General features: G+C 34.1%; 1 protein-coding gene across 4 annotated transcripts in view; it reads right to left on the reverse strand.

Annotated features, from left to right (window-relative positions):
• col12a1b (collagen, type XII, alpha 1b) overlaps positions 1 to 24962 on the reverse strand; it is a 171379-nt gene that overhangs the window by 19429 nt on the left and 126988 nt on the right. For all 4 annotated transcript variants that reach the window (XM_039748035.1, XM_039748034.1, XM_039748032.1 and 1 more), the window contains 13 exons: positions 24803 to 24841; positions 24582 to 24720; positions 22431 to 22573; positions 21945 to 22054; positions 13705 to 13863; positions 12673 to 12750; positions 9094 to 9180; positions 8667 to 8720; positions 7447 to 7542; positions 6503 to 6556; positions 3659 to 3712; positions 2079 to 2132; positions 1654 to 1725 (listed from right to left, as the gene is read on the reverse strand). In XM_039748035.1, coding sequence (XP_039603969.1) covers positions 1654 to 1725; positions 2079 to 2132; positions 3659 to 3712; positions 6503 to 6556; positions 7447 to 7542; positions 8667 to 8720; positions 9094 to 9180; positions 12673 to 12750; positions 13705 to 13863; positions 21945 to 22054; positions 22431 to 22573; positions 24582 to 24720; positions 24803 to 24841 — 1139 coding nt within the window. The remainder of the gene's footprint in view (positions 1 to 1653; positions 1726 to 2078; positions 2133 to 3658; positions 3713 to 6502; positions 6557 to 7446; positions 7543 to 8666; positions 8721 to 9093; positions 9181 to 12672; positions 12751 to 13704; positions 13864 to 21944; positions 22055 to 22430; positions 22574 to 24581; positions 24721 to 24802; positions 24842 to 24962) is intronic.

Here is a 24962-nt window from a genome sequence, read left to right on the forward strand (position 1 = left end):
ATATGTCAGGTAGAAAGCATGTCTCATATTTGTGCTAATCTGAAGTGCTTCAACTTGCAGAAAGTCTCAAATCTCCATTGAAAAACCCAAAAATATTGTGTTGTGAATTAAAGGGCATTGAACAAGGGGAGAGGAAAGTCTTCAATTCGAAATCTTGATCCCATTTGAATGCGCTCCCCATCTGCTCACTGCAGAATATCTCAGAAATGGTTTATCTAATAACATTTTAGCAAAAATAAATGTGTTTGGGACATTGTGAGCACACTACTGGATATTTGACATATAGATTATGTGATACGAGAAAATTGATTTTTTTTTATGAATGTTTAGATATTGTTTGCTGTTTGTTCAGCAGTGGACTCTATTGAAGGCTGAATTGACAGAAACCTTTTCTGTTCTCTATAAAAATAATATATATATTTTCTCAGCCATTACTATAAGCAACACAGAATAAGTAACAGATCTAAAAATGATAATTTTTTGGTAGAGTACTCCTTTATAAACGGGGTCCTCAAGTTTAGTCCTGGCGGGCTGTAGGTGACTGCTGGTATTTGTTTCAACCCAGCTCCATCTTGTTTTCTTAGCCAAAGACAAATTAAAAATGAGATGCAAACTGCAAAAGAACAAACAGTTTGCCATCTAATTTCCCCCTGAATGTTTTCATCATGAAGTATCTGTTTTAATAAAATATATGGAAAGAAATGAATGGGAAAAAAGTGAAGGAATGAATGTTACTAATCTGCTTGTGGCCTCAAATAATTTGGATGATATCCTTCATGAGTAAAGACTACAACATAGGAATGTTCTGAAGTGACAGAATGAAAACAATTACAAGCCATAAAATTAAATAAATTCTGTTATAAGAAATGATAATGTGCTTATTAAGAAATTGAGTTGGAACAGAAACCTGCAGCCATTATGACTGTCCAAGATCGAATATAAGGACACCTGCTTTACTTTTGGAATACAAGTGGAAAAAGAAACCATATGAGGAAACCAGGGAAAAACATGAAATTGAAAGTCTAGAGATGTGAGGAAGCCGAGCTACCAAAGCATCACATTTAAATGCATATTTTTTATGCAGATTCAAAGATTCAAGAGAGTGGAATAAAATAAGATGAATGCAGCCAAGCAGTAGTTTCCTTAATATTTAAAAGATTTAAAGTTCTTGCTTTCATGCCTAAAGTACCACTTTCAACCATTCCAGCAGTAGATGGTTACCATGATTTATATGATAAGATTATACAGTTCCTTTTTGCTTAAATTATGCTTAACATAATACATATACAATAGTTGATTCACAGCAAGAATTTTTCTAAGCCATCTGAGCAGGACAACAATCCGGTTTCAATTTTAAATTATAAGGGAGAAATGATATAACTATTAAAATTCTTTCATGTAAGATAAATATGCAGTTAAATTTAAATATTAGAAAATCAATATGTCCTTAAAAATACAAATATTAAGCAGCACTCACTTTTATGTAATCTTTTTTTTTGCCAGAAATTCTATAGCAGCTGGATTATATTCACTATTTTCGGCCTTGTTTCAATATAAATCAATTGTGCTGACTTGACTATAAAACTGGAAGTAACATATTTAAGGAAAACAGTTTTCTCAGCGTATAATCCCTGTGATAAATTTAGTACATACCGGTGATCCAAGATCTCCTGGTTTTCCTGGCTTTCCAGTTGGACCTGGCATACCAGGTGCACCTGGTGCACCCTAGAGAATAAGAAGTGGGAAAAGGTCTTTCTTTCAGTCACATACATTGTTAAACATATTTAGTTCAAAAACAAAAAAGAAAGGCTAGTATACAGAAATAAAAATTTTAAGTAACAGTTATAAAACAGCCATCAAAATCTAATCAGAATATTATCTGTGACTAACATTTTTCTGAAAGAACCAAAGAACTACTTCATATTGTACAAGGCATATTTCCTGGTAATTCTGAAATTAATAATATTTAAGAAAAGTCCTCAGTCTACTGTAGAGTAAATTATTCAAGGTAGAATAATTAACCAGGGATGGAGTCTTTGAAAGTAAAACATTTTATTTCAAAATGTATTAGGATTTACCATTTGTCCTGGTGGGCCTCTAGGGCCTGATGGTCCTTCCTTTCCTGGAGGGCCCTGTAATAAGAAAAAAAATCAAATGAAATTCATGACAGTGGACATCTCAGAATGCTTTACTTATGGTTACTGTATTTTGTCAAATTGAAAATTTGATGAAACAACCATTTATCTTCAGAGAGGTTGCAGTTGTTGACCGTGAAGTCTTAGGTATGTAAATAATGGGTGCCCCCTAATTCATTTTTTTGGGTTGGAACTATTAGCAGACAGGAAGTGTGGTTGAATTAATTATTAATGAAACATCTAAGTACGTTTGTCTCTTAACTTCACACATAAGAAAAGTTTTGTGTAAATGGTTAGTGAATTATGCTACTGAAATCATGGCACAGAAAGAAACAGCAGATATGAGCAGAATTATGCTGGCTAAACATCTAAAAACACCTTATGATTAAGGTCAACAATAAGTTTATGGTTTGTGTATTTTAAAGGTGAAAAACTATGAGGACATCTGTCAGCATAAAACACACAAGTTTAAACCTCTGCACTCTTAAAATGCTTCAAATTTGACAGACTAGGTAAACTGAGTGAAGCAGACTGTACAAATCATATATATATGTATGTGTGTATGTGTGTGTTCCCTTCTTTTGGTTTAATATTACAGCATGGTGTGTTTAAAAATAGATATAAATTATTTGGTTTCATATGTAACCATTTGATGAGATAATTTGTATGCCAGCATTGGCAAGCATCTGAAATAAATGTCAATATCATACTTTAGAAAATAAAGAAAACACAAATAATTGATACATTATAAGAAAAACATTTTTTCTTAATCTATCAAGCATTTAGATTGCTTTTCATTTCATTGTGTTATGCTATTCGGGCATGAAAGGAATAGTTCATCCTTTATACAGTATCATAATTGCTTTGTAGTAAGGTATCATTTGCATGAATATTGATGTTATTTGCTATAACTCATTAGTTCAGAAAGAAAATTGTCAACTAGAATTATAATAGTAACATACAACAGTTGTGATTATAGAATATATGAATTCTTGATCCATAAGACCATTTATGTTAGATAGATAGATAGATAGATAGATAGATAGATAGATAGATAGATAGATAGATAGATAGATAGATAGATAGATTACATATGACTCACAATGTCAACAATTACAGTACAGTACAATAGTGTATCTGCTATGTGTATGTAACTGGATGGTTATTTAAAAAACAATATCCTTTAAGTCCTTTTTGATTGTTTGTATTTATCAAGCATAATAATAGTTATACCTAATGTCAAATGATGGTCTACACTCACACTTAAGACACTTAGACCATAAGGACTGCATTGAAATAGTATGCATTATAACTTGCAGGATAACAGATGTTACAGTATACATTTCTATAATCATTTTTTTCTTGGCTACAGTTAATTAAAAACACACATATGTAGTTGTTATGTGAAATAGAATGAGAAGTGACCACTTCCATTACAGAAGAAAGTACACTTCCTTTATAGTGTATGGTAAGAACAGCATATCTATAATCTGAAAATAAAAATAACAGGCAATCCTGCTTACCCTGGGTCCTGCTGCACCGACAGGGCCCATAGCACCGATTGACCCTTGTGGTCCCTGTGCAAAAATTGAAAAGGTAAAGACTTTTACTCACAACATAAGTCATTCAGCTGTTCAGTACACTTGCTTACTCGTAGTTATAGCACATTTATAAAACCCAGCAGTATATTGTGAGGCTCCAGCAACTCTGATAAACATTCTCATTCCTGCATTTTTTTTTTTGCTTTGTATTAGATATACATTTTGCAGCTTAATCTGCTTGCCTTTGATGTTTATGAGAAAATTTACAAGGCAGTTAATGAATTCCAGATTCCTTTTATGAGTCTTTACAAACCTGGATTGCATAGTTTCTGACCATAAAAGAGAAAATGGTAAAGGTTTAAGCATATGGAAAGTTCCTTATGTATTTTATACTGTTCCATAAAAAAATGACAAATGACTTTTAAGGAATTGTATAAATTACATCTGTCACACTATTTTTGTGCAATAAAAAACACAGCAATATATAGTATAGCATAGTATAGCTGAGGCACATTCATCTCCCCTTTTAAATGTTGTACACTCCCTTTCCTCTTGTTCTTTGACGAATAAGCATTTTATTGCACTCCATAAATATCTGCAGAGTAGCACATTAATCATTAGTTTAAATGGGCAATAATGTGCATAGTTCTTTACATGCTGGGTTACACAGTGGTCATCACCGTGGAACATTTGGATGATCCAAAACAGTATATTTTGGTGATGTATATTTGTCAATACTATTGTTAGAATTCAATATTTTGCGATATGGCCACAATGATGGATGATTTTAAGGGAACTCATCTTGCTTACAAAGTTTTCAAACAAAAGGCAATGATTCAACACCTAACTTACGAAAAATGATATGAGAAGAGTTCAAAGAGAGAGATGGGTCATATCACGGGTTGGCAGTGAGCCCGTAATGGTTTATGCTAATATTAGATGAGATCAGTAAAGAAGTGAAGAATGAGTCTCCATGGTCAATGCTTTATGCAGATGATATTGCATTATATGGCACAAGGGGTACAAGGGAGAAATTAGAAATAGAATTAAAGAAGTGGAGAGATATTCTTAAGGGACACAGGATGAAGATACATAGGTAAAACTCAGTATATGTGAATGGAAAAGTAAAGAGGCTGAAATTAGGTACAGCATCAGAACAGAATGTCAAAAATGGAGATTTTTTTTTCCAAAATGAAAGGAATGAATATACAAAGTGATACTAAGACCATAAATGTTTCATATTGAAGAAACCCCTCAAACAGCTGAAAGAATGAAAATTCATGAGATGAAAATGCTGGTTTGGATGTGTAGGGTGAACAAAATGGGTCAAGTAGAAAATATTTACTTTAGGGGGAGCAAAAATTTTAAAGACATTTTTTTTTAAGATAGTGGAAGATGACAGTAAAAGACCCTATTGGGTGGGACAAGTGTTTTGTCATGGAATCATACACACAGCAGCTATCTTAATTTGCAGATTTGCACTGTGGTAACAATAGGTGGCCATCAGCAAGCCCACAATGCAGTTTCTTATGGGTGGGAGCTAAAAAAGGTCCCTTGATCTTGTGTCAAGCAGATATTGATTCTGAACACTGTAAGCAAAGCGCTCTCTCATCCCCCACTGTCCCGCACAGTGCCTAAGCCCCCACACATTTGGAAACAAGAGGAAGACAGTGTGCTGCATAGTTTTAGAGATTGTGCTGGTAGGAAAACAAGGTGAGGGAGACTGATACCAGTTGGAAGGATGATGTAGAGAAAGACACACAGGAGATTGGGTGTAATAAGAAGGTTATTGGAAATAAAATGGAATGGAAAAGGGAAATACTCCACTGCAGTGACCACTGAAGGGAAGAAGTAGAAGGTGGAGTTTCAAAGGTACTACAGATACTATCTTGGGAAGCATTTGTGACAAAATTCATATATTAAAAGTGCAATTTTGTATTCTATTGTGGGTAGAAAATAACAAACACAGAGTTTAAAGTAATGATTACTGGAATAAATGGTACTAGAAAGAGCATAAAGTCACTGATAATGGCCATATCATTATATGGATCTTGATTGAGTTAAATAAAGATGCAAGCAAAAAGTAAAGCTTCATTATTATCAACTTTTCCTTAGACTCTCTGTGGACTTAGTATAGGTGGAAGTATTGTTATATTAGGATGAAGACAAGTGGGTGGGAGCCATGGTAAACAATATTGTTTACCAGTGTATCTGAAGAATCACCTGATGATACACATACAATACACACAACTCCACCAATAAAACCCCGAGCAATTCCTAGGCATAGAACAAATTTTCATGAAATAATTTAAGTAAAAGTAATTGTATATTTCCCTTTAGATCTTCACAAAATGATCCTAAAGTGGATGATCTGTTAGCTTTGAATCAAAACAGCAAAATGGACAAATGAAAAAAATCAGTTTGTGTGACTGCCAAGGTTAATGAGAAGAATATTGTGAGTTTATACAGTAGCACAGAAGAATGATAATCCTTAAAAGGAAAAATATATAAGCAAATTATGGGATAGGGCCAGCTTCCCTGCGACCCTATTCAAGATAAGCAGGTTTGGAAAAAGAATGGTGGGTAATTTATGAAAATATTATTAAGAAACATTATATTTATTTCATCTGTATAATGTCTGTCAGCAAAGTTATTTTATTACATTTAAGGACAATAAACTGTGAAAATAAGAGGTATGTTTCATTATTATTAAAAAAAAGATTAAACAATTTGGTTGGAATTGAGAAAGATTTGAATGCACATATAGTATGCTTTACAAAATTGGGTCAACTATTTGCTACCAACTTAGAAGAAGAGGAAACTTACGGGATGACCTGGCAAACCAGCATCTCCTGGATCACCTTTTGGTCCTTCACGACCCTGCATGAGAAATATAAATATTGTAGTACACTTAACAAGTTTAGGTCTGTCTCTTAAATCAAAATATTTGATAGTGATGGAAATGATTTGAATATATCAATGTGTGCTATAAAATCTCACAATCTCACTTTTAAAAAGGTCACAACAGCTAAGGGATAAAATTACGGAAATGATGCATGCTAGAAAAACTGATTATTCCTTAATATAAAAAAAAAATGTTTTATTACATGTATTCTTTTCACAGTTCCAAAATTAAGTACCTATTTTTATGTGACTTTCTTGTCTATTTAAACTTAAGTGGTTTATGTGGGTTTGGCAGTGTTTTGCTATATAATGTTATGCTTCTTATGAAGTAGAAGACAGCCACGAGTTATAATCACACCATGAAATATCCTGCAGTAAATTCAATTTTGATTATTTGGGCTTGACAACTCCACTTGGTCTATTCTCTGTATTAGCCTAATTACCGGTAATAATGAAAAAGAGTTTAACAAAAGTTTACACTGGAGTCTGATTGACATAAATTAAAGAAAGTAGAAAAGGACAATTATTTATCAGTGCTCTATAAGTATTTCTTTTTAGTTTAGGCAAAACACTGAAAAAGGTGTACACTAAATGCATATCATATCTAAAACATCACAGAACCAGAATGTCTAACTTTTCTATTAGGTTTTTTGCTTTAATATTAATAAGTTAGCCCAATTTGTTCCATCATCATTTTTCCAATTTCAAAATTATTAAAAATGTCATGTTTTCTAATTATTACAAATTAGACATGACGATACTTAAAATTGTACTTTGTGGTACCATATATCAATCAAATTATGTCTATCACTGCCAACTCACACACATTTAACAATTCAACCAAAAATTAATCAATTGATACGTACTCGTTCTCCTGGAATTGACAGCCCATTAGGTCCTTGAGGACCTGGAGGTCCTTGTGGTCCTGGCAAACCAATATCACCACGAGGACCCAAGGGACCCTGCAAAGAACATGTAAAGGCAAGAAGTCAAATTGTATGAGAATTTACACAATTGTAAACAACATCTTAGGTATTTCTATAGGAGTTAACAATTCAGTTTACTTAAAGGCAGTATATATATATATATATATATATATATATATATATATATATATATATATATATATATATATATATATATATATATATATATATATATATATATATATATATATATATATATGTTTAATACACAAAATAAGTACCCTGAATTAACATTCCAACCTACACATTGAATTAATATCTCTAGACATCATATTCCAAGACCTGAAAGAACTAAAACATTCAAGGTTGTAGTTGGAAAAAGATTATTCCATTTATAACATTATCCATTGCTCTTAATATTAATTTAATAAATGTAAACAATACTATTATATTAATAGTAGTATGATTTGGTAATACAGGATTTTTAGTTTGTTGATGTATACATCGCAGATATAAAAAGTAAATCTGAGCTGATGACTTCACCACTTGGGCTGGATTAGCCTTACAGATTTCCAGTCCAGTCAATAGTACAACACTGGCCAAAGTCTACTTTACCTTGCCCTGGGATATTAACCTCATCCCCCCATCTCATCATTTCTACTTTGAATAGAAGACACAGGTTATTTTCCCAAGCAGTCTCAGCAGGATATTCTTACTTTGGCAACATCCAGAAATCCATGTGCTCATTTGTGACCATTTCAAGTAGTCTTTCTTATTGTGTATTTTTTAAGCTGAAGATGCATCATAAATCTCAAGACTTTAGTTGTCTCTCCAAAAAAATTCACCGTTATTACTGCTTTGGGAATCTCTGCTCCTAAGTAAAGATTTGATATGTGCTCAAAACCTCATGAGCAGTTAAATTTTTTAAACCTGATGCCCAATAATGATTAACAGTGAAAACTTCTTTGTAAGTCTCTCAAACCAAAAGATTAGCCAAAAACAATAATAAGATTTTTGGTGGAAAAAAATCAAATATTAGGTTTTAAATAGTTTCCATCGTTTAAATCTTCTGCATTCAATATCTCTTGGCATTATCAAGTAAAATAAAGTTCAAATTCGGTAAATAATCTACATAACAGCATGTTGAATATTCAACTTACAGGTGGGCCATTTTCACCTCTTTCTCCTCTAGGACCTTTATTACCAGGATAACCCTAATAGAGAAACAAGAAAACATTAAAGTCCAATGTAGCCTTTTACCGTATAAGTATTCCAAGTGAAAGACCCACAGTATGCTTAAGTGCATGTTTTTAGCAGAACAATGAAATTGAAGTACATTCATATTTATTGCCTTTTTATGTACAGTGCTTAACTGGAAATTACTATTCATTTCAAATGTATCAAAGAAAGATGTATTTCTGCAAACTTCCAGCATATGCATAGTTTACTTTTCCGCTGTAACTCTGACAATGCAGACCCATGACATCAGGGTCCGATATTTTATAATGGAGCAATCTCAAAGGAAGTTATTTTAAAAGTATTCTAAATGTTACAAATCCTATGTCTGATAAAAAGAAATATTCTTACTGGGGGTCCAGGAGGTCCTTGTGGGCCAACACTGTCTTGTGCACATGTGCATGCATGTGGAAGAGCAGGACATTTTGCTTCATCCCTCTGGAAAGAAAGAAAAGCAATGTAATACTTATTTGTAGTAAAGAAATATAAAACCATTGGTTTCCACACCATTTTACCTGTCCCAGGTTTTAAACTTAATTATTTCTAACTGCAGATTTCATAGTCTTTGTGTACTTTTCCTTCAAATGTCAAATTCTCAGTCAGCAATACTAAGTTTTTATTTCTATATCACTATATCACAAAAGCTAAGGAACAAAACTGGAGCTCATTTCTCATCAAATTCAGACCAGTCTTTTTGGTAACCTAGTATAATTTGGCTTTTAAATGGACCACAGCAGAGAACTAAAAATTATGGTAGAAAATTCTGCATGTATTTGAAAAAAATGAGAGGAAGACTGGATTCAAATAGTCAAGTGTAACCTTGAGTAGTCGAGCATAGATGTTTACATGGTATTAAATGGTTGTAGGACCTAGAACACAAGACTCTGGGACATCAGCAATGATGGAGGTAATGTTTCAGTGGGTTGAACATATGAATGTGCCCCTCTGGTTTTATTATGTGTACTAACTTATTCAACACTTAGTTTTTTAACCAGAATTCCTTACTTTATTCTTGTAAAGAAGAACAAAATATTAAGACTCAACAAAATTATATATAGAAACATAATAGCAAGCACTCTTTTCTTTTTTGTTCCCATTTGCAATTCTAAATTAGTGCCATGTGAGTGTACATGGACTTGTATATAGGTATGCCCTGCAATGGATTAATTTCAATGTGGGATTCATTCTGACCTTAAATATAATGTTACTGGTATAGGCTCACACTCCCCACAAACCTGTAATGGACTCTTCCATTTCATTAAAAATGACAGACTTAATAAATTATTCTTATAGTACTTACAAAATATGTCTTTTTTGCAACCCTCTACTATAGACATTTGGTACACAAAGTTAATGGATGGATGGTGTGTCTGTCCAATTTTAACAATGACCTAATTTTAATGTAGAATGTGTCCATGATGATCAGATCAGGATTCATATCCCTGTAAGGCAGACTATGCAGAATATTGAAACATTCAGTAATATTCTAAAACCTGATCAATCCAGTTTAGATTCATCTCAACAGCACTGGAAGGAATGCAGGAAGTTACCGTAGACAGAACACATACTCACATTAAGCTAATTTGGAATCACCAATTAGCATAAAATTCAGATCCCTATTTATGTGGGAGAAAAAACATGCAGACCCTCTATAAACTCGAAAACAAATAATGAGTGGGCGTGGGATTTCAAAGCACTTAGCACTGTACAACTCTCCTGTCCACCAGGATAGGCTCAGAAAATGATACCATTTATAATTTTCAGCAGCAGAGAACCTAACAGAGAGATCTTTACATTTTTGTAATGGCAAATTAACATACACTCACACTCATATACAGTCATGTGAAAACATTAGGACACCCTTTGAAAGCATGTGGTTTTTGTAACATTTTTAATAAATGGTTATTTCATCTCCGTTTCAACAATACAGAGAGATTAAAGTAATCCAACTAAACAAAGAAAACTGAGAAAAGTCTTTTCAAGATCTTCTGTAAATGTCATTCTACAAAAATGCCTATTCTAACTGAGGAAAAAGATAGGACACCCTTGCCCCTAATAGCGAGTGTTACCTCCTTTGGCTGAAATAACTGCAGTGAGACGGTTCTTGTAGCCATCTACCAGTCTTCGACATCGGTCTGAGGAAATTTTACCCCACTCCTCAATGCAGAACTTTTTCAGCTGTGAGATGTTTGAGGGGTTTCTTGCACGTACAGCCCTTTTCAAGTCACCCCACAGCATCTCAATGGGATTCAAATCTGGACTTTGACTTGGCCATTCCAGGACTCTCCATTTCTTCTTTTCAGCCAATCTTTGGTTGATTTACTAGTATGTTTTGGGTCATTGTCATGTTGCATGGTCCAGTTCCGCTTCAGCTTTAATTTTCTAACTGATGGTCTCACATGTTCTTCAAGCACCTTCTGATACACAGTAGAATTCATCGTGGATTCTATGATGGTGAGCTGACCAGGTCCTGCTGCAGCAAAGCAGCCCCAAACCATGACACTTCCACCTCCATGCTTCACAGTTGGTATGAGGTTCTTTTCTTGAAATGCTGTGTTTGGTTTACGCCAAACATGTCCTCTGCTGTTGTGTCCAAATAATTCAATTTTGGACTCATCTGTCCAAAGAACATTATTCCAGAAGTCCTGGTCTTTGTCAACTTTATCTCTGGCAAATGTCAGTCTGGCCTCGATGTTTCTCTTGGAAAGCAAAGGTTTCCTCCTTGCACACCTCCCATGCAAGTTAAACTTGTACAGTCTCTTTCTGATTGTAGAGGCATGTACTTCTACATCAACAGTAGCCAGAGCCTGCTGTAGTTCTCGAGATGACACTTTAGGGTTTTGGAGACCTCTTTTAGCATCTTGCGGTCTGCTCTTGGGGTGAACTTGCTGGGGCGACCAGTCCTGGGCATGTTGGCAGTTGTTTTGAAAGCCCTCCACTTGTAGACTATCTTCCGGACAGTGGAATGGCTGATTTCAAAATCTTTTGAGATCTTTTAAATCCCTTCCCAGACTCATAGGCTGCTACAATCTTTTCTGAAGTCCTCTGACAGCTCTTTTGTTCTCACCATGGTGCTCACTCTCACTTCAACAGTCAGGAGCACACCAAACTAAATGTCTGAGGTTTAAATAGGGCAAGCCTCATTCAACATGCAGAGTAACGATCTACTAATTATGTGCACCTGGTGTGATATACCTGTGTGAGATCTGAGCCAATTTAAGAGGGAATACATGTGAGGGTGTCCTATCTTTTCCTCAGTTAGAATAGGCATTTTGTAGAATGACATTTACAGAAGATCTTGAAAAGACTTTTCTTCAGTTTTCTTTGTTTAGTTGGATTACTTTAATCTCTCTGTATTGTTGAAACGGAGATGAAATAACCATTTATTAAAAATGTTACAAAAACCACATGCTTTCAAAGGGTGTCCTAATGTTTTCACATGACTGTAGACTTGACTAGTTTACAGTGGCAAAATTAACCTAGCATGCATGTCTTTTGATTTTACTGAAGGAGACATTCATATAGACTTGTGCAGATTCAACACAGTTAGTGCCCAAGTCCAGGAATGATTTCTGGAGCTGTGAGTACTGGACTAATAATATTCTTTATTAGGCAACTTGGTTAGAATTTCTTTATTGCTGTTTGTAAGATGGCAGTATAACAGATACTGAATATCAAAGCTGTTGCAAATTAGTCGATAGAAATATGCTATATAAATAAAATGTATTATTATTATAGAGCATATATTGGTTAAAGCATAGTCTTTTACTCAAGTCATACCTTCTTTGATAGGCCTAATGCTTTACATATTGCCACATCAGACAATTATATATATTTATGGACTTGGAAAAATTTGTTATAAATTTATGTTTAAAAGGTAAAATTCCTCTTGAAGTTCATGTGGTGAAACTAGAGATTGCTGTCACTTACCGTCGATGGAAGCTCACAACACTTGTCTCTACTGGTCCAGCCTGCGCTGCACACCATATCAAACATTTGGAGCTGGAACTGTAGCATAAAAACAAAAGAAAAAGTGACCAATTTCAATAAAATGTGTGTTTCTCATTAAATAACTTCACAATATGTTTCATCTAAAGAACATAATGCATTTGGTAAAAATGAATTTATTACAGTAAAAAAGACTTGCGGACTTAATTGCAAAAATGACATCATAAAGGCTTATGAATGCTTTGTGACATTACAGAAGTCGGCCAGATAGGAAGTAGGCAGTTTTTGCATAATGAACATCAATAAAGAGTGGCATTATTAGGATGTTGATCCACACAAGAGAGGACATGGCATGTAAAAGAATTTAAAAAGAAAAAAAAAATGAAATGGTGGGCAGAAGTTATAATAATACATAAGAAACCAGAAGGATTGTGTGAGATATAATGAAGTGAAAGTCAGGAAAAAAAACTACAAAAAAAGAGAGTTTTGATAACAATACAGTTGAAACCCCAACATAATGGGTTAAAAAGTGTTTAATATTCTTTGTAGGAAGCCAAATCTCAAACAAATTATGGTTTATGTCTGTTAGATTCAGTAGTGGTAATGGTAGTAGTAAGTAGTCACTTTTGTAAATTTCACAAACTATTGGGAAGTTCCTATTTGTATGCAGGACCAACATACAACACATCATCACTATATAGTGCCATGATAAACAAGAATGGAGGGACGTATGTATGATATTGAAACAGTGCACAGTATGCCAAGTGGTTTAGGTTAATGTAAGTTTGACTTGCTATATGAAAAAGGAGGAATTAATTTCAAGAAAGAAAGGCATACATAATGCTCAGTTGTTGACAGTGCTTAACATCAAATTTATAATGAAAAATATTTTTATGTATAGGTATAAGTTGCCTTAATTTAGAAGATATAATGCCAGAAAATGATAGGCAGATGAAAATTATTATTTTTTTGACCATAATGACATACAGTATTTGAATGCAACTTTTCTCTTACCGTTGCTGATTCTCCTTTCGAGCCTCTCGACTTCACCATTTTGCCAAGTACTTCAGAACCATCCAGAGTAATGTTGGAAGCTTCTTTAATTTCTTTTTCCATAATCTCTTTGCAGTCAATATGTATCTTTACACTCTTCGGGGAGACGACTATATGAATCTGAAAACAACAAATTTTTGACCTCAATACTCTTAGTCTCAAAGTGTACGCACATTTAAAATAATGCATTGTTAGTTTTTATTCTTGGAATCACCAGAATATTTTATAGTTCCCATGTATTTGCTTGACAGATTTTACAAGGTCCAAATACTTAGATTATAGATAAATGATAGTTAGATTATAGACAAATGTGAGCCATTCATGCATTTAGTGTAGAATATTTGAAGAAAATATTTTAATAAAAAAAATCCTAAAGGTGTGTGGAGACCTAACAATTTGTGGTAAATATGGAGCCATCTTACATGACTGAGATTCACAAAAATGCTATTCTGCAGGGTGGTTGCACTTATATATTTTCTTTGTTGAGATTATGGAGACATTTTAGTTTAATGCTTACTAACACTATCCATCAAATAATTACATTAAACTTTTGTTCAACCATAAGTCAGGATTCAAACCTATAGTATAATTTTGTGGTAGATACATATACATTACTAAATGTCATATTGAAAATATGAAAAGGTTTACAAGAGTTTATAGGGTCATGTGATATAATCAGCTGAAAGGTAAGTAAAGATCGAAAGGGGAGCAGTAGGATGCATATTAATAAAATTGTACAGCAGCAGTTTTTAGGTCTGAAACATTACATTAAAAAGTATGTGGTCTACGACCAGCTTGTCATCCCGGCTAATACCCCAGGCCGCCAGATGGAGGTGCCCCGAAAACCAGCAGGGAATTATGGACAATGGAGTTTTCATCCACAGCCCTGCTGGATACCACAGGGGCCGCAAGAGGGAGCTGCAGGGAGGAGCAAAGAGTCATATGTGCCCTATAACCCGGAAGTGTGTCATAGGCAGAGCGACGGCAGAAATGACGTACTTCTGGGGTGAAGAAAAGAACTTTAGATCTGACCCGGAAGTGACAGAAGATTACATGGACTGGGGATTGGAACACTTCCGGGTCAGGGACTATAAAAGGATTGTGGGAGCTCCCAGATGGCGAGCTGAACTGGCTGGAAGTGTGCCAATGCGTCTGGGAGTGGAGGATTGTATTATTGTTATTGTGATAGTTGTATTAATGAGTATTGTGGAGGAGAGGGTGCTTTGTGCACTGTTGATAATAAATATAATCTGTTTTTGGACTTTTACCTGGTGTCTGGAGTCTTGGACAAGGGTTCAAGGGAGCGATAGCGTCCCCAATCTTTTACAAGTAGTATTTGAAAAAAAGTGAATGAGTTGTTCATTGCAATTGTTTCAGGGTCCTGGGTTTAATTTCCACTTCTGGCACAATCTGTAGTGGAATTTTCCCCTTGCCTATGCTGTTTTTTTAAAGTCAAACGTGTTAAGCTTATTTGTAGTTCTTAAATGGCATTGAATGAGAGCATGTAGGTGTGTGTGCAAAAGTGTCATTAAGTGAAGTGGCGTCCTGACTAGTACGGATGTTTGCCTGGAGCCTTACGCTTCAAAGATAATGTTGATCTCCCAAAAAAAACTTTGTGATGGAAAAATCAGATACAAAAAATGAATGCATAGCAGATCAAAATCCACTCAGTTTATGACTGATAAATATTAACTTGAACTAAAATCTCACTTTAATCTTTCATTATTATTATTGTATTCTTGGCTTGTGTGTTCAACAGCCCTGCTAATCTTAAGAAAGCCATGTGGGATGAATTAAATGCAGAAGTATAACTTTCATTGATTTTTTTTTAAAAGACCTGCATTATTATATTATTATAGTACAGCTGTGTATTTTGTAAATTAAGGAGGTTTCTCCTCTGGGTTTGGGGGAAAGAGTGACCTGTTATAATAATTAAATACTGAGCCTGCTTTTACAAACAGGTTTCTAACATAATTAATCTGACAAACAGATATGGTCTCAAGTTTATGGAGACATTTCACACTTTACATTCTTGGAAGGGTAGAAAAACAGAGGGAAATCCTGCTCAGAGATTTCTTTGTGAAAAAGGACATGATTTTATGATAATTTGCTGTATGCATCTGACAGTTATATCAAAATGCTGGGGCCAAACGTTTTCTTTGCTAAAAGTGATGCGGAAATGTACCCAGCATAAGTTACACATATGACTGAAGGTTACATTTGCTAAACAGGATAGCACTAACAATGCAAACAATTATTTACTTATGGGATGCCAGTTACTCCCCATTTATGTCTGAAAGAAATTGTGTGCATTTTAATAAAAACTCTGAGACTTATAGTAATTATAGTGGTATTCATTTAAGAAGAATCTTTGTTTAGCAATATACAAGTATATTTTCTAAATAATGAAAGTTTCACTATAGCTCACACTAAATCAAAGCATGTAAACATGTGATATATTCTGTCTTCTGCTTTCCCTAACTTACCAGTTTCTTCTGTATTGGCTTTGGCTATCTATCTTTTATTTCAGTTGCTGTACAGTCAATGAACTATAGTGCACTGCCATATGAATCTAAAAGACCACATTAACTGATTTTTGACTTGACACTTCAGTTTTTAGACATGAAAGAAAACTCTTTTACCAAGTATGATTCATCAATAAAAACTATATGTTAATTGCTATTTGTAGAAGTTTATATAGAATAGAAAATCTACAGATTAAGACAGTAGTACAGCTGTAGCACAGGTCAAATCTCCACCGTCTGAATTCATATTTTTGGATACCATAACTTGTAGGCTATTAGCACAAATAGAATAGAAAAAGCCACTAACCACAGCTGAAAGAGTTAAGACTTCAGGAAATGTGTTAATATCGTTACTGAATCATACAATATACAGTTAACCACTGTATGGTCAGTATCATTTGAGTTCAGCAGTCAAGTGGACTGTGTCTGGTTATCAAGGACATAAGATACAATATCTTTTGGCTGAGGCACTAGCACAAAACCATTAAAGAATCTGATTCGTAAGCACTATAATCCCAAGTGAATACTTCTTAAGAATTGCTGTTGCCTTACATATTTTCCCACAAGGGCTCTAGCTGCAAGATTAGTGTACTTAAGCTAAAGAGCAACATTCAAATAAAGTGTTTCTTCTATCTCAAGTATAGAATTGGTGACACTGTAACAATTTAGTTATCAACACTGAAAATGTATTAGGAACTTTTGCTTTTTTTTCAATGTTGTAGCAACCCTGGCACATACTGTACAGTAGCTGTATGCAAATATTCCCTAATAGTTGGCATTGGGAGCATATCTATTTTACTGATTGTGTATGGGTTGGAATTTGAGAAGAGAAAGCAAACTAAACAGAATTAGGTAAAAGAATAAGAAAAGCCTTAATGAGTAGCTTCAGTGACAGACTGCTGTCACTGTCCTGCTCCACTGACAGACTGAGGAGATCGTTCCTCCCCCACACTATGCGACTCTTCAATTCCACCCGGGGGAGTAAATGCGAACATTAATTCTATTTTAATTTTTTTCATTTTTATTACTATTTAATTTAATATTGTTTCTTTGTATCAGTATACTGCTGCTGGATTATGTGAATTTCCCCTTGGGATCTATCTATCTATCTATCTATCTATCTATCTATCTATCTATCTATCTATCTATCTATCTATCTATCTATCTAATATTAATCAGTGAAGCCCACTACAGATATGCAGAGATACAGTAATAAATTCCTTAATTTCAATGTTTGGCGCAGATAGGGAATTGTGTCTACCTCTTTCTCTTTCTTTAATTCTTAGATGTGAACTACACAAATCACTGAATCACAAGGATAGACTTAGTAATAGGCTACAGGCAGCTTTTTATGTCACCATTTTACTTTTCAACCAAGTTTAGACAAGTCAGTGATATTTAGCGAAACAGGATCTCACTTAATGGGATGTTAATAATTTGACTGAAGGAAGGAGACGAAATATATTCATTTGGTAAAATGATCTATTATAAATTATTAATGGAATGTTAAGCTTTTATTGGCCATTATTTATTAGGTGATTGTTGAAGCCTTGTTGTGTTTTAGAGTCCAATACCTAAATCATTAAACCAAAGCACTCAAAGCGCTATATAAATGCAATGCATTACTATTATTATTACAGGTGTCAATCTCTGATCCTAGAGGGCCAAAATGACTCCAAGTTTTCATTCTAGACAATTTCTTAATTAGTGAATATTATTGCTTCTAATGGAGTAGACATTCTTTAATCGACTACTCTCTGTACAATCAGAACCCTAAATTGACTATTTTTTCCTTAAGCAATAGCCAAACAACAATGAGATATAAAGCAGATGACCAGGTTACTTTTTCCAGTTTAAATGTTGAGGTGAAAATGGTGACTCTCCAGGAACTGATTTTGAAATCTCTTACTTACTGTAGCTGGTCTCCTGCTTTGCATCTCATTATTGTCGGATAGTTAATAAGGAAAAACAATTAAGGGTACTGAATGTTTCAAAGCATGTTAATTAAAATTAAGGCAAAAGAAGTATCTTCCATAAGTAGTACTAACTAGTAACTAATTAGGAAATTGACTAGAAAGAAAACCTGCAGCCACTTCAGTCCACCAGGATTCTGTTTTGAAATCCTTGAACAATGAAACCACATACCACTAGTGATTGTGCTGATTAAACTATTGCCCTTTAGCTAATTCTAATTGTATCTCAAAATCCAGCCATCTGTCAGACTTCTGATCTTACTTATTCTATTCCATATTTGTCAACTAACCTTACATGCAATCATTATGAGGTGAAAGGAAAATGAAGGACCAAATCCACATCCACAAGTCAATGACCTTGTTTAGAACTGAGCACCAAAATGTTAACACCAATGAGAATGTAAATTTTGATTAAGCAGGTGCAGTAAGGAAAAGTATTAAGGGATTAATCAATCAATATTTTTTGGGAATATTAAGTAAATTAATATTATAAAAATATGGGTGATATAATACATCCCAAAATCTGATCTGATGGACTAAACTATCGATGAAGTAGCAATGAGTGGGATTTGGTTTCCTAATGAATCATGGTTGATCAATATACAGTATATACAACAGGTCCTTTCAAATATCAACTCTCTGAAGAACTAGGAATTGAAAAGAGAAGACAAATTGTAGTCAGCAACTGCCTTGAAAAATCTCATCATAGATAGATGTTTTGAAATGCATCATCTTATTATATAAGAATTTCTTAGAGCCTTGCTGTTCTTTTTACAGCTGATGATTTCATAGCTATGAAAATCAACCTCAGACTTGGTCCTATTTTCATCCACAGTTTACAGATTTTGCTGCTGTCACTAATGGCCAATGTACCATCTTTACAATCACTCCATGTATTTTTAAAACAATAAAACATGCTTAAAAGGCAAACTTATTTCCACTGAAATTGGCATGTTATAATTTTGAAACAGATTGGAAATAAAATAAGTAAGGACCAAGGTCCTTGAGAACAAATATTAGAATGTGAGGCACTAAGAGTTAAAATTGACAAACATTTACTAAGATAAGCTGACATATCTGGTACTGATAACATAAAAGGCATTTGTTCAAATGGTAATTACTTCACCTTGGGGTCACTTCGGCACTTACTTGCCCTTGGGCTGCCTTACAAATGAACGTGCTAAGCTGATAGCACATATTAACTACTGTGTGATGAAAAAAACCACAATTCTTACCTCCTGTTGAGCAATTTCTTAAAAATCCCATGTGGCCAACTACTGGAAAGAAATGATTCTGAAGGAGGGCCAAAAACGTTGCCGGAAAAGTGAAAAAAAGCCAAGAGAAAGCCAGTCTGGCATTCCAATGGTTTTCTGATATAGTTATTTAATAGCCATGTGTTGTGACCCAATATTTTCCAGTGAAGTGTGCCAGCTGCTACATTTTATTTCTTTACTAATTTTAACACCTACAGTGCACTTACACGGTAAAAAAAAAAAAATGGAATGATTAATGTGTTTTTATCATGATGTTCCAAAATGTACCATAAATTCATATACCCTCATTTTCAAATGAGTTTTATTCAAAGCTATTTATAAACTGCCTAAATCAAATGCCACCATGCCACTTATTCTCAAAAGTTCCTGGTATATTTAGGGGCTTATTTTTATGGAAGCCTCTCAATAGCAAAATCTGTAAATCATTTTACATCCTTAATATTCTTATCAAGCTGCCAAGTTTAAAAATGCATGTCAGCTGTTCAACCTAGAAAGGCTCATCTTCTCTCCAACAAACATGTCTATATATTACAACGGGAGAGTGTGGTAGGATTTTCTGTCTAGATATATTTTGACATCCATAACAGCACTTTGAAAAACATTTCTTAATGAAAGATGTTCAGGGGAGATAAATCTGGAACCACTTAATCAGACAGCTATTACTGTCATTCTAAGACACTTTAAGCATTTGGCATACTGTGAAAGCGGTGGATTGTAGGATGATTTATTTCAGTAAGGATACAGAGAGTTGAAAGTGAATTAGCTCTAGCAACGGGTGAGATCCATCTCAGAAAGCTACAGATCAGTACACAAATGCATGGGTGGCTACAATAAAGAGAACAGATGAAGGTGTGTACCACTTTTTTAATAGGTACTGTTGCATAACTTAACAAATACTTTTTAATTTGGACTTTCTCTTGTGCTGTTATTCTACTATAGCCCCTGAATTACAAATTCTGTAGCATCGAAGACACCTTCAAAACAATTTTTTGTGACAGCAGCCAAAACTCTTAATGTTTAGAGGTAGGATGAAGGATGAGTGAATTGGGAATAACAAAAGTGGGATGATGTCATACTGAGGTGATTTGTCTGAGCTGGATTATCATATAAACAGTGTTAAATAATACTTCAAAAACATTCTAAGTGGGAAAACATTGTGGTAAGTAGTTGATCATAAATGGGTGGCTATGAAGAAATATCACGTCACATTCCTGGATAGCCTGCTTTTGTCTCTATGAAATGGCAAATTAAAGCAGCCAAAAATTTACTTCAATTCTTTCAAAACCCATCCCTTTATACAAAGTGCTTCCACTCTTACTCCTGTGGTAAAAAAGGTCTTAATCAGAACAAAATAGAAAAGTACCATTTTTAAAATATCCAGTCCTAATATCCCAAAGGAATAAAACAAAATCTGTGATAGCTAACAACATTCTACCTCCAAAACACTTCATTTACGACTTTTAAGACTATATCTTTGTCTTTCCAGGTGACTTCTCAAGTTGAAATCTTAATTACTGAACAATAACCATAAAAAGATCATTTACATGATTTGCACTGATCTCATTATCTTCATATCTCATATCTATAATCGTACATTTTTTGAAATAGAACAGGTTTCAAGGCAAAGCAAAGGTCACATAGAGTTGAAGACGCATGGTTATAAAACAGGGCAGTGGGTAAACCTGACAATGAAAATGCTTCAAGAGAGTAATATATACCAGTGAATTAAGATTGAGAATGTGATAGGCAGGTATTAATACAAGGCAGTATGTCCCATCTTTAGGGGTATATTAATAGTGTTTGCTCTAAAGTTAATGAGATAAGGAGTTAAGAAGGAATGGCTGGAAGCCAGTGGAGCTAACCCAAAATGAGGGAAACCATAGCCAGCACTGAAGAGGGCATTGCTTCTTTTTGTCTGTAGGTAGCTTGGCTTATTACAAAGCAGGGGCCAACAGAAGGAGCTACATGCTGTTCTAAGGTCTTGTTAATCCCAGAGTTAGAGCCCAGTGGTGGAGTTACTCCAGGAGCCAGTAAAAATTAGCCCTAATATTTTAGAGACTTGGTAAGTAATTCTTGCAAATGTATAGGAGTTAGTGGACATACTTAATCAACTCAACCCAGCTCTTAATGCACTCAGCTCTCTACGTCATTCATAACATGCATGCCTTAGCTAAATGAAACATCGAAAATGTTAAGTGAAAAGGACTTGATTGGGTATCTTTGTTAAAAGACCTCTTTTCATCAACTTGACAATGGATATTGATGGGATAGAATTTAGAAGCACTCTAGAGCTTTAATGCAGGAGCAATAACCTCTGCATAACAAAGTAGTGTACTAGCCAGTCATAGCATATTCAAATCCAGTGGGAGGACTATGAACATAGGGTTAGATGCTTAGTAGGTATCTGTATATTAATCAATTAGTCTTACCTTATGGAAGCTTCCGAAAAACATTCTTTTAACTTCTTCTTTATCAAAGGTTACCTTCTGCATCTCTCCTCTAGTGTCTTTGTTGTAGAATGATACGGTCTTGCTAGAAGCTGAAAAAGAAATGACATTCAAGATTCTTCAGACAGTTGCATGGATTAACTATCAGGCCAAGGCCTCTATAATTCAATACCACAAACATCTAAAAAACTTCTCATGATATCTTTGATTATTTTGCCAACCAGAGACTGTATATAATCAAGAATTAATCTGTGTTGTCATAAAAATACAGAATACTGACATCACAAATTATTGTGATTTTGTGAGGTTAAACTTTAATTTTTGTGTAATTACATAAAGATTAATGCCATAATAAAATCTGGTCTTGATTAGGTGTAATTATGGGAAAACATTTTAACTTTTTATGAGAAAACATTCAGCCCTACACCTTACTGTCTCTGAATATTTTTTGACTTGAAATTTACATACCATCGAGAGTTACTCCAACTTGGGGTTTATTATCTTTATCTGTAATCTGCCAAATGTCAAAAGCCTCATTTGGTGTGTCAGGAAGAATTCGGAATAAGAATATAATAGTGTAGGCAGGTGGTAATCCTTCTGGGTGAACCTCTCTATGAAAGCAAACAAACAAGATAAATACAGGCTTCAACTTTTTGGACATGTAATCATTCAAATGACTTCACTTTGTATTTTCAATTCAACATGATTCAATAAATTAAGGCAAGTTTACTCTCATTTTAGAGGCACTGTCCTTCTTATTTATTTCAATGCCTCACTTTGATGCCTCCACTCAAAGAACCACAAAAGAAGGACAAATTTGACAACTTCTGGACTGGCTAAAGAATTTACTGAATTTTAAAAAAGTATCCTTTAAAACTCCTTATAAATGAAACAACATTCTACATCTGCTTGCTAAAAAGATACTTTTTGATTCTTTAAATTATTTTACTGCAAAACGTAATTGGAAGTTTGTGTTTTTGAATAGAAGCAACCAAAGTCATTAAAAATTATCAAAATAAATAAAAAAAATGAAGATGATTTAAATAATGCAGTAACAAATCTATAAAAGAAATATCGTTAGGAGGTGTTGAAATTATTATAAAAGTTATTTTTAAATCAAGAATTCTTTGATTATCTAAAATTTGGTTTATTTGGATAATGGGACAAATAATGAGTTTGTAATAAAGTCACATGACTAAGTATAGCTCATTTTATTGTATTATATCAATTATTCATTGTTTTATTTTAGTCTAACTGGTTTTCAGTCCAGTATAAAGGATTGGGGTTTAATCTAGTGTTGGCTCTGGTCCATCACAATGATGTCTTGGAGTAAGTGAATTAAGAAAATGAAGGAAAAGTCTGTAGTTGATCTTTGTACTCATGACTACCAAACCAAATTAGAATTTCCAATTAAACTAACCTGTAATTCTATGGCATGTAGGATGAAATCAGAACCCAGGAATAACTGGCATAACCACCAGACAGTGAAGAAAATTACATTTGAGACCTGAACTCAGAAAGAAGGTGCCACTTCACTAACTGATTTCTAATATTATTCTTTATAGTTTACCAAAGCACTTCATAAAAATTCCTAATCTAACAAATTCTAAACAATGTAAAAAACTATAGTTTGAGCATGTGTGTGGGTGAGCTCTGTGAAGACCTACCACCCAATATAGAGTTAATTCCTGCCATATGTCTGGAGCTACCAGGAAAGGCTTTGGATTCCTGAAACCCAAAATTGGAATAAGTGGTTCAGAGGGTGGCTGGACACATAAAGTGAATGCATGTGAAAAAAAATCCATCAATTAAAATGGCAAATAAACAGCATACAACCACCAATTATCTGAATTTTTGTTTCCCATTAAAGTTAGAGATTTCTTAAGACTATGGTGTCAGTACTTGGTGCAATACAGAAATAACACTCAACCCAGCCCAAATGCAGGGCACACTCATACTCACACCCAGACTTACTCAAAGCACATACATTTAAACTGAAAATGTTCATGTGCTTTCAAAATGAAATGTGAGAGAAAGTCAAATAAAAGTAAATACTTTTTCAAATGTAAAGCTAATGTACCCTAGTTACTATAGCATGACATTTGTGTGTGTAAGAATTATACGGTACAGGTACAGTGAAATTCTTACTTTTGTATGTGCCAATCAACATGCAACACATTAGCACTCTCTGGAGAAATGATCAGTATAAACCCCAAAGCTGCTTGTTCAAACCATTTAACTCACGCCTCTTAACCTACAAGAGCTAAGTAAAATACAAGTTGGTTTAGAAGGCATACATTATACTATTTACATGTGTGCAGCAGTATTTTCATCGGTGTATATATGATAGAAGGCATATTAAATAAAGCATTTTAAAAATATTTTTACCTATTCATTAATTATTTTCTTTGATAGCACATCAGTAAGAAGCTGGCATATATAAAGGTCTTTAATGCAATTAAACAGTATTTAATTTGAAAGTGCCTAGTTTTTGATTTATCACAGTAATCAGCTTAAAGGCTAAGAATGAGTTTCAGTACAAATGGCTTTAAGGAAATCTTGGTGGTAAGAATTGCAACACTTGGTATAATATTGGCAGAACTGTGTGGAACAACTTACTTGGTAGGTTGGTTTAGATAGGCATTTTTGTGAAGCCTGTAGGCAGTAAAGGTGTTAAAGGATCCTGGTTCCATAGACACTCCCTGAACAGTAGCAAATGTCTTATCTGTCAGGTTAAATGCTTCAAGCATTCTGAAGCCTTTGAATACAAAAAACAGTGACATTCAGGTGCAAGTTAAATCTACCAAAGGTATCAAAAATATAATATAGACTTGTTTTACCTGGTGAGGTATATCCATTCAAATAAATCAGAGGGCAAGCTGCAAAATAAAAAGAAGTCTTTTATTGTTTACAATAAAAACAGTTAATCTCTGTTTATTATGTTATATCTGAATTGCAAAGGTACATGCATGACACAATGTAAATGGATTAAAGTGCAGT

The sequence above is a fragment of the Polypterus senegalus genome, chromosome 3 (assembly GCF_016835505.1).
Source record: "Polypterus senegalus isolate Bchr_013 chromosome 3, ASM1683550v1, whole genome shotgun sequence".
Classification (NCBI taxonomy): domain Eukaryota; kingdom Metazoa; phylum Chordata; class Cladistia; order Polypteriformes; family Polypteridae; genus Polypterus; species Polypterus senegalus.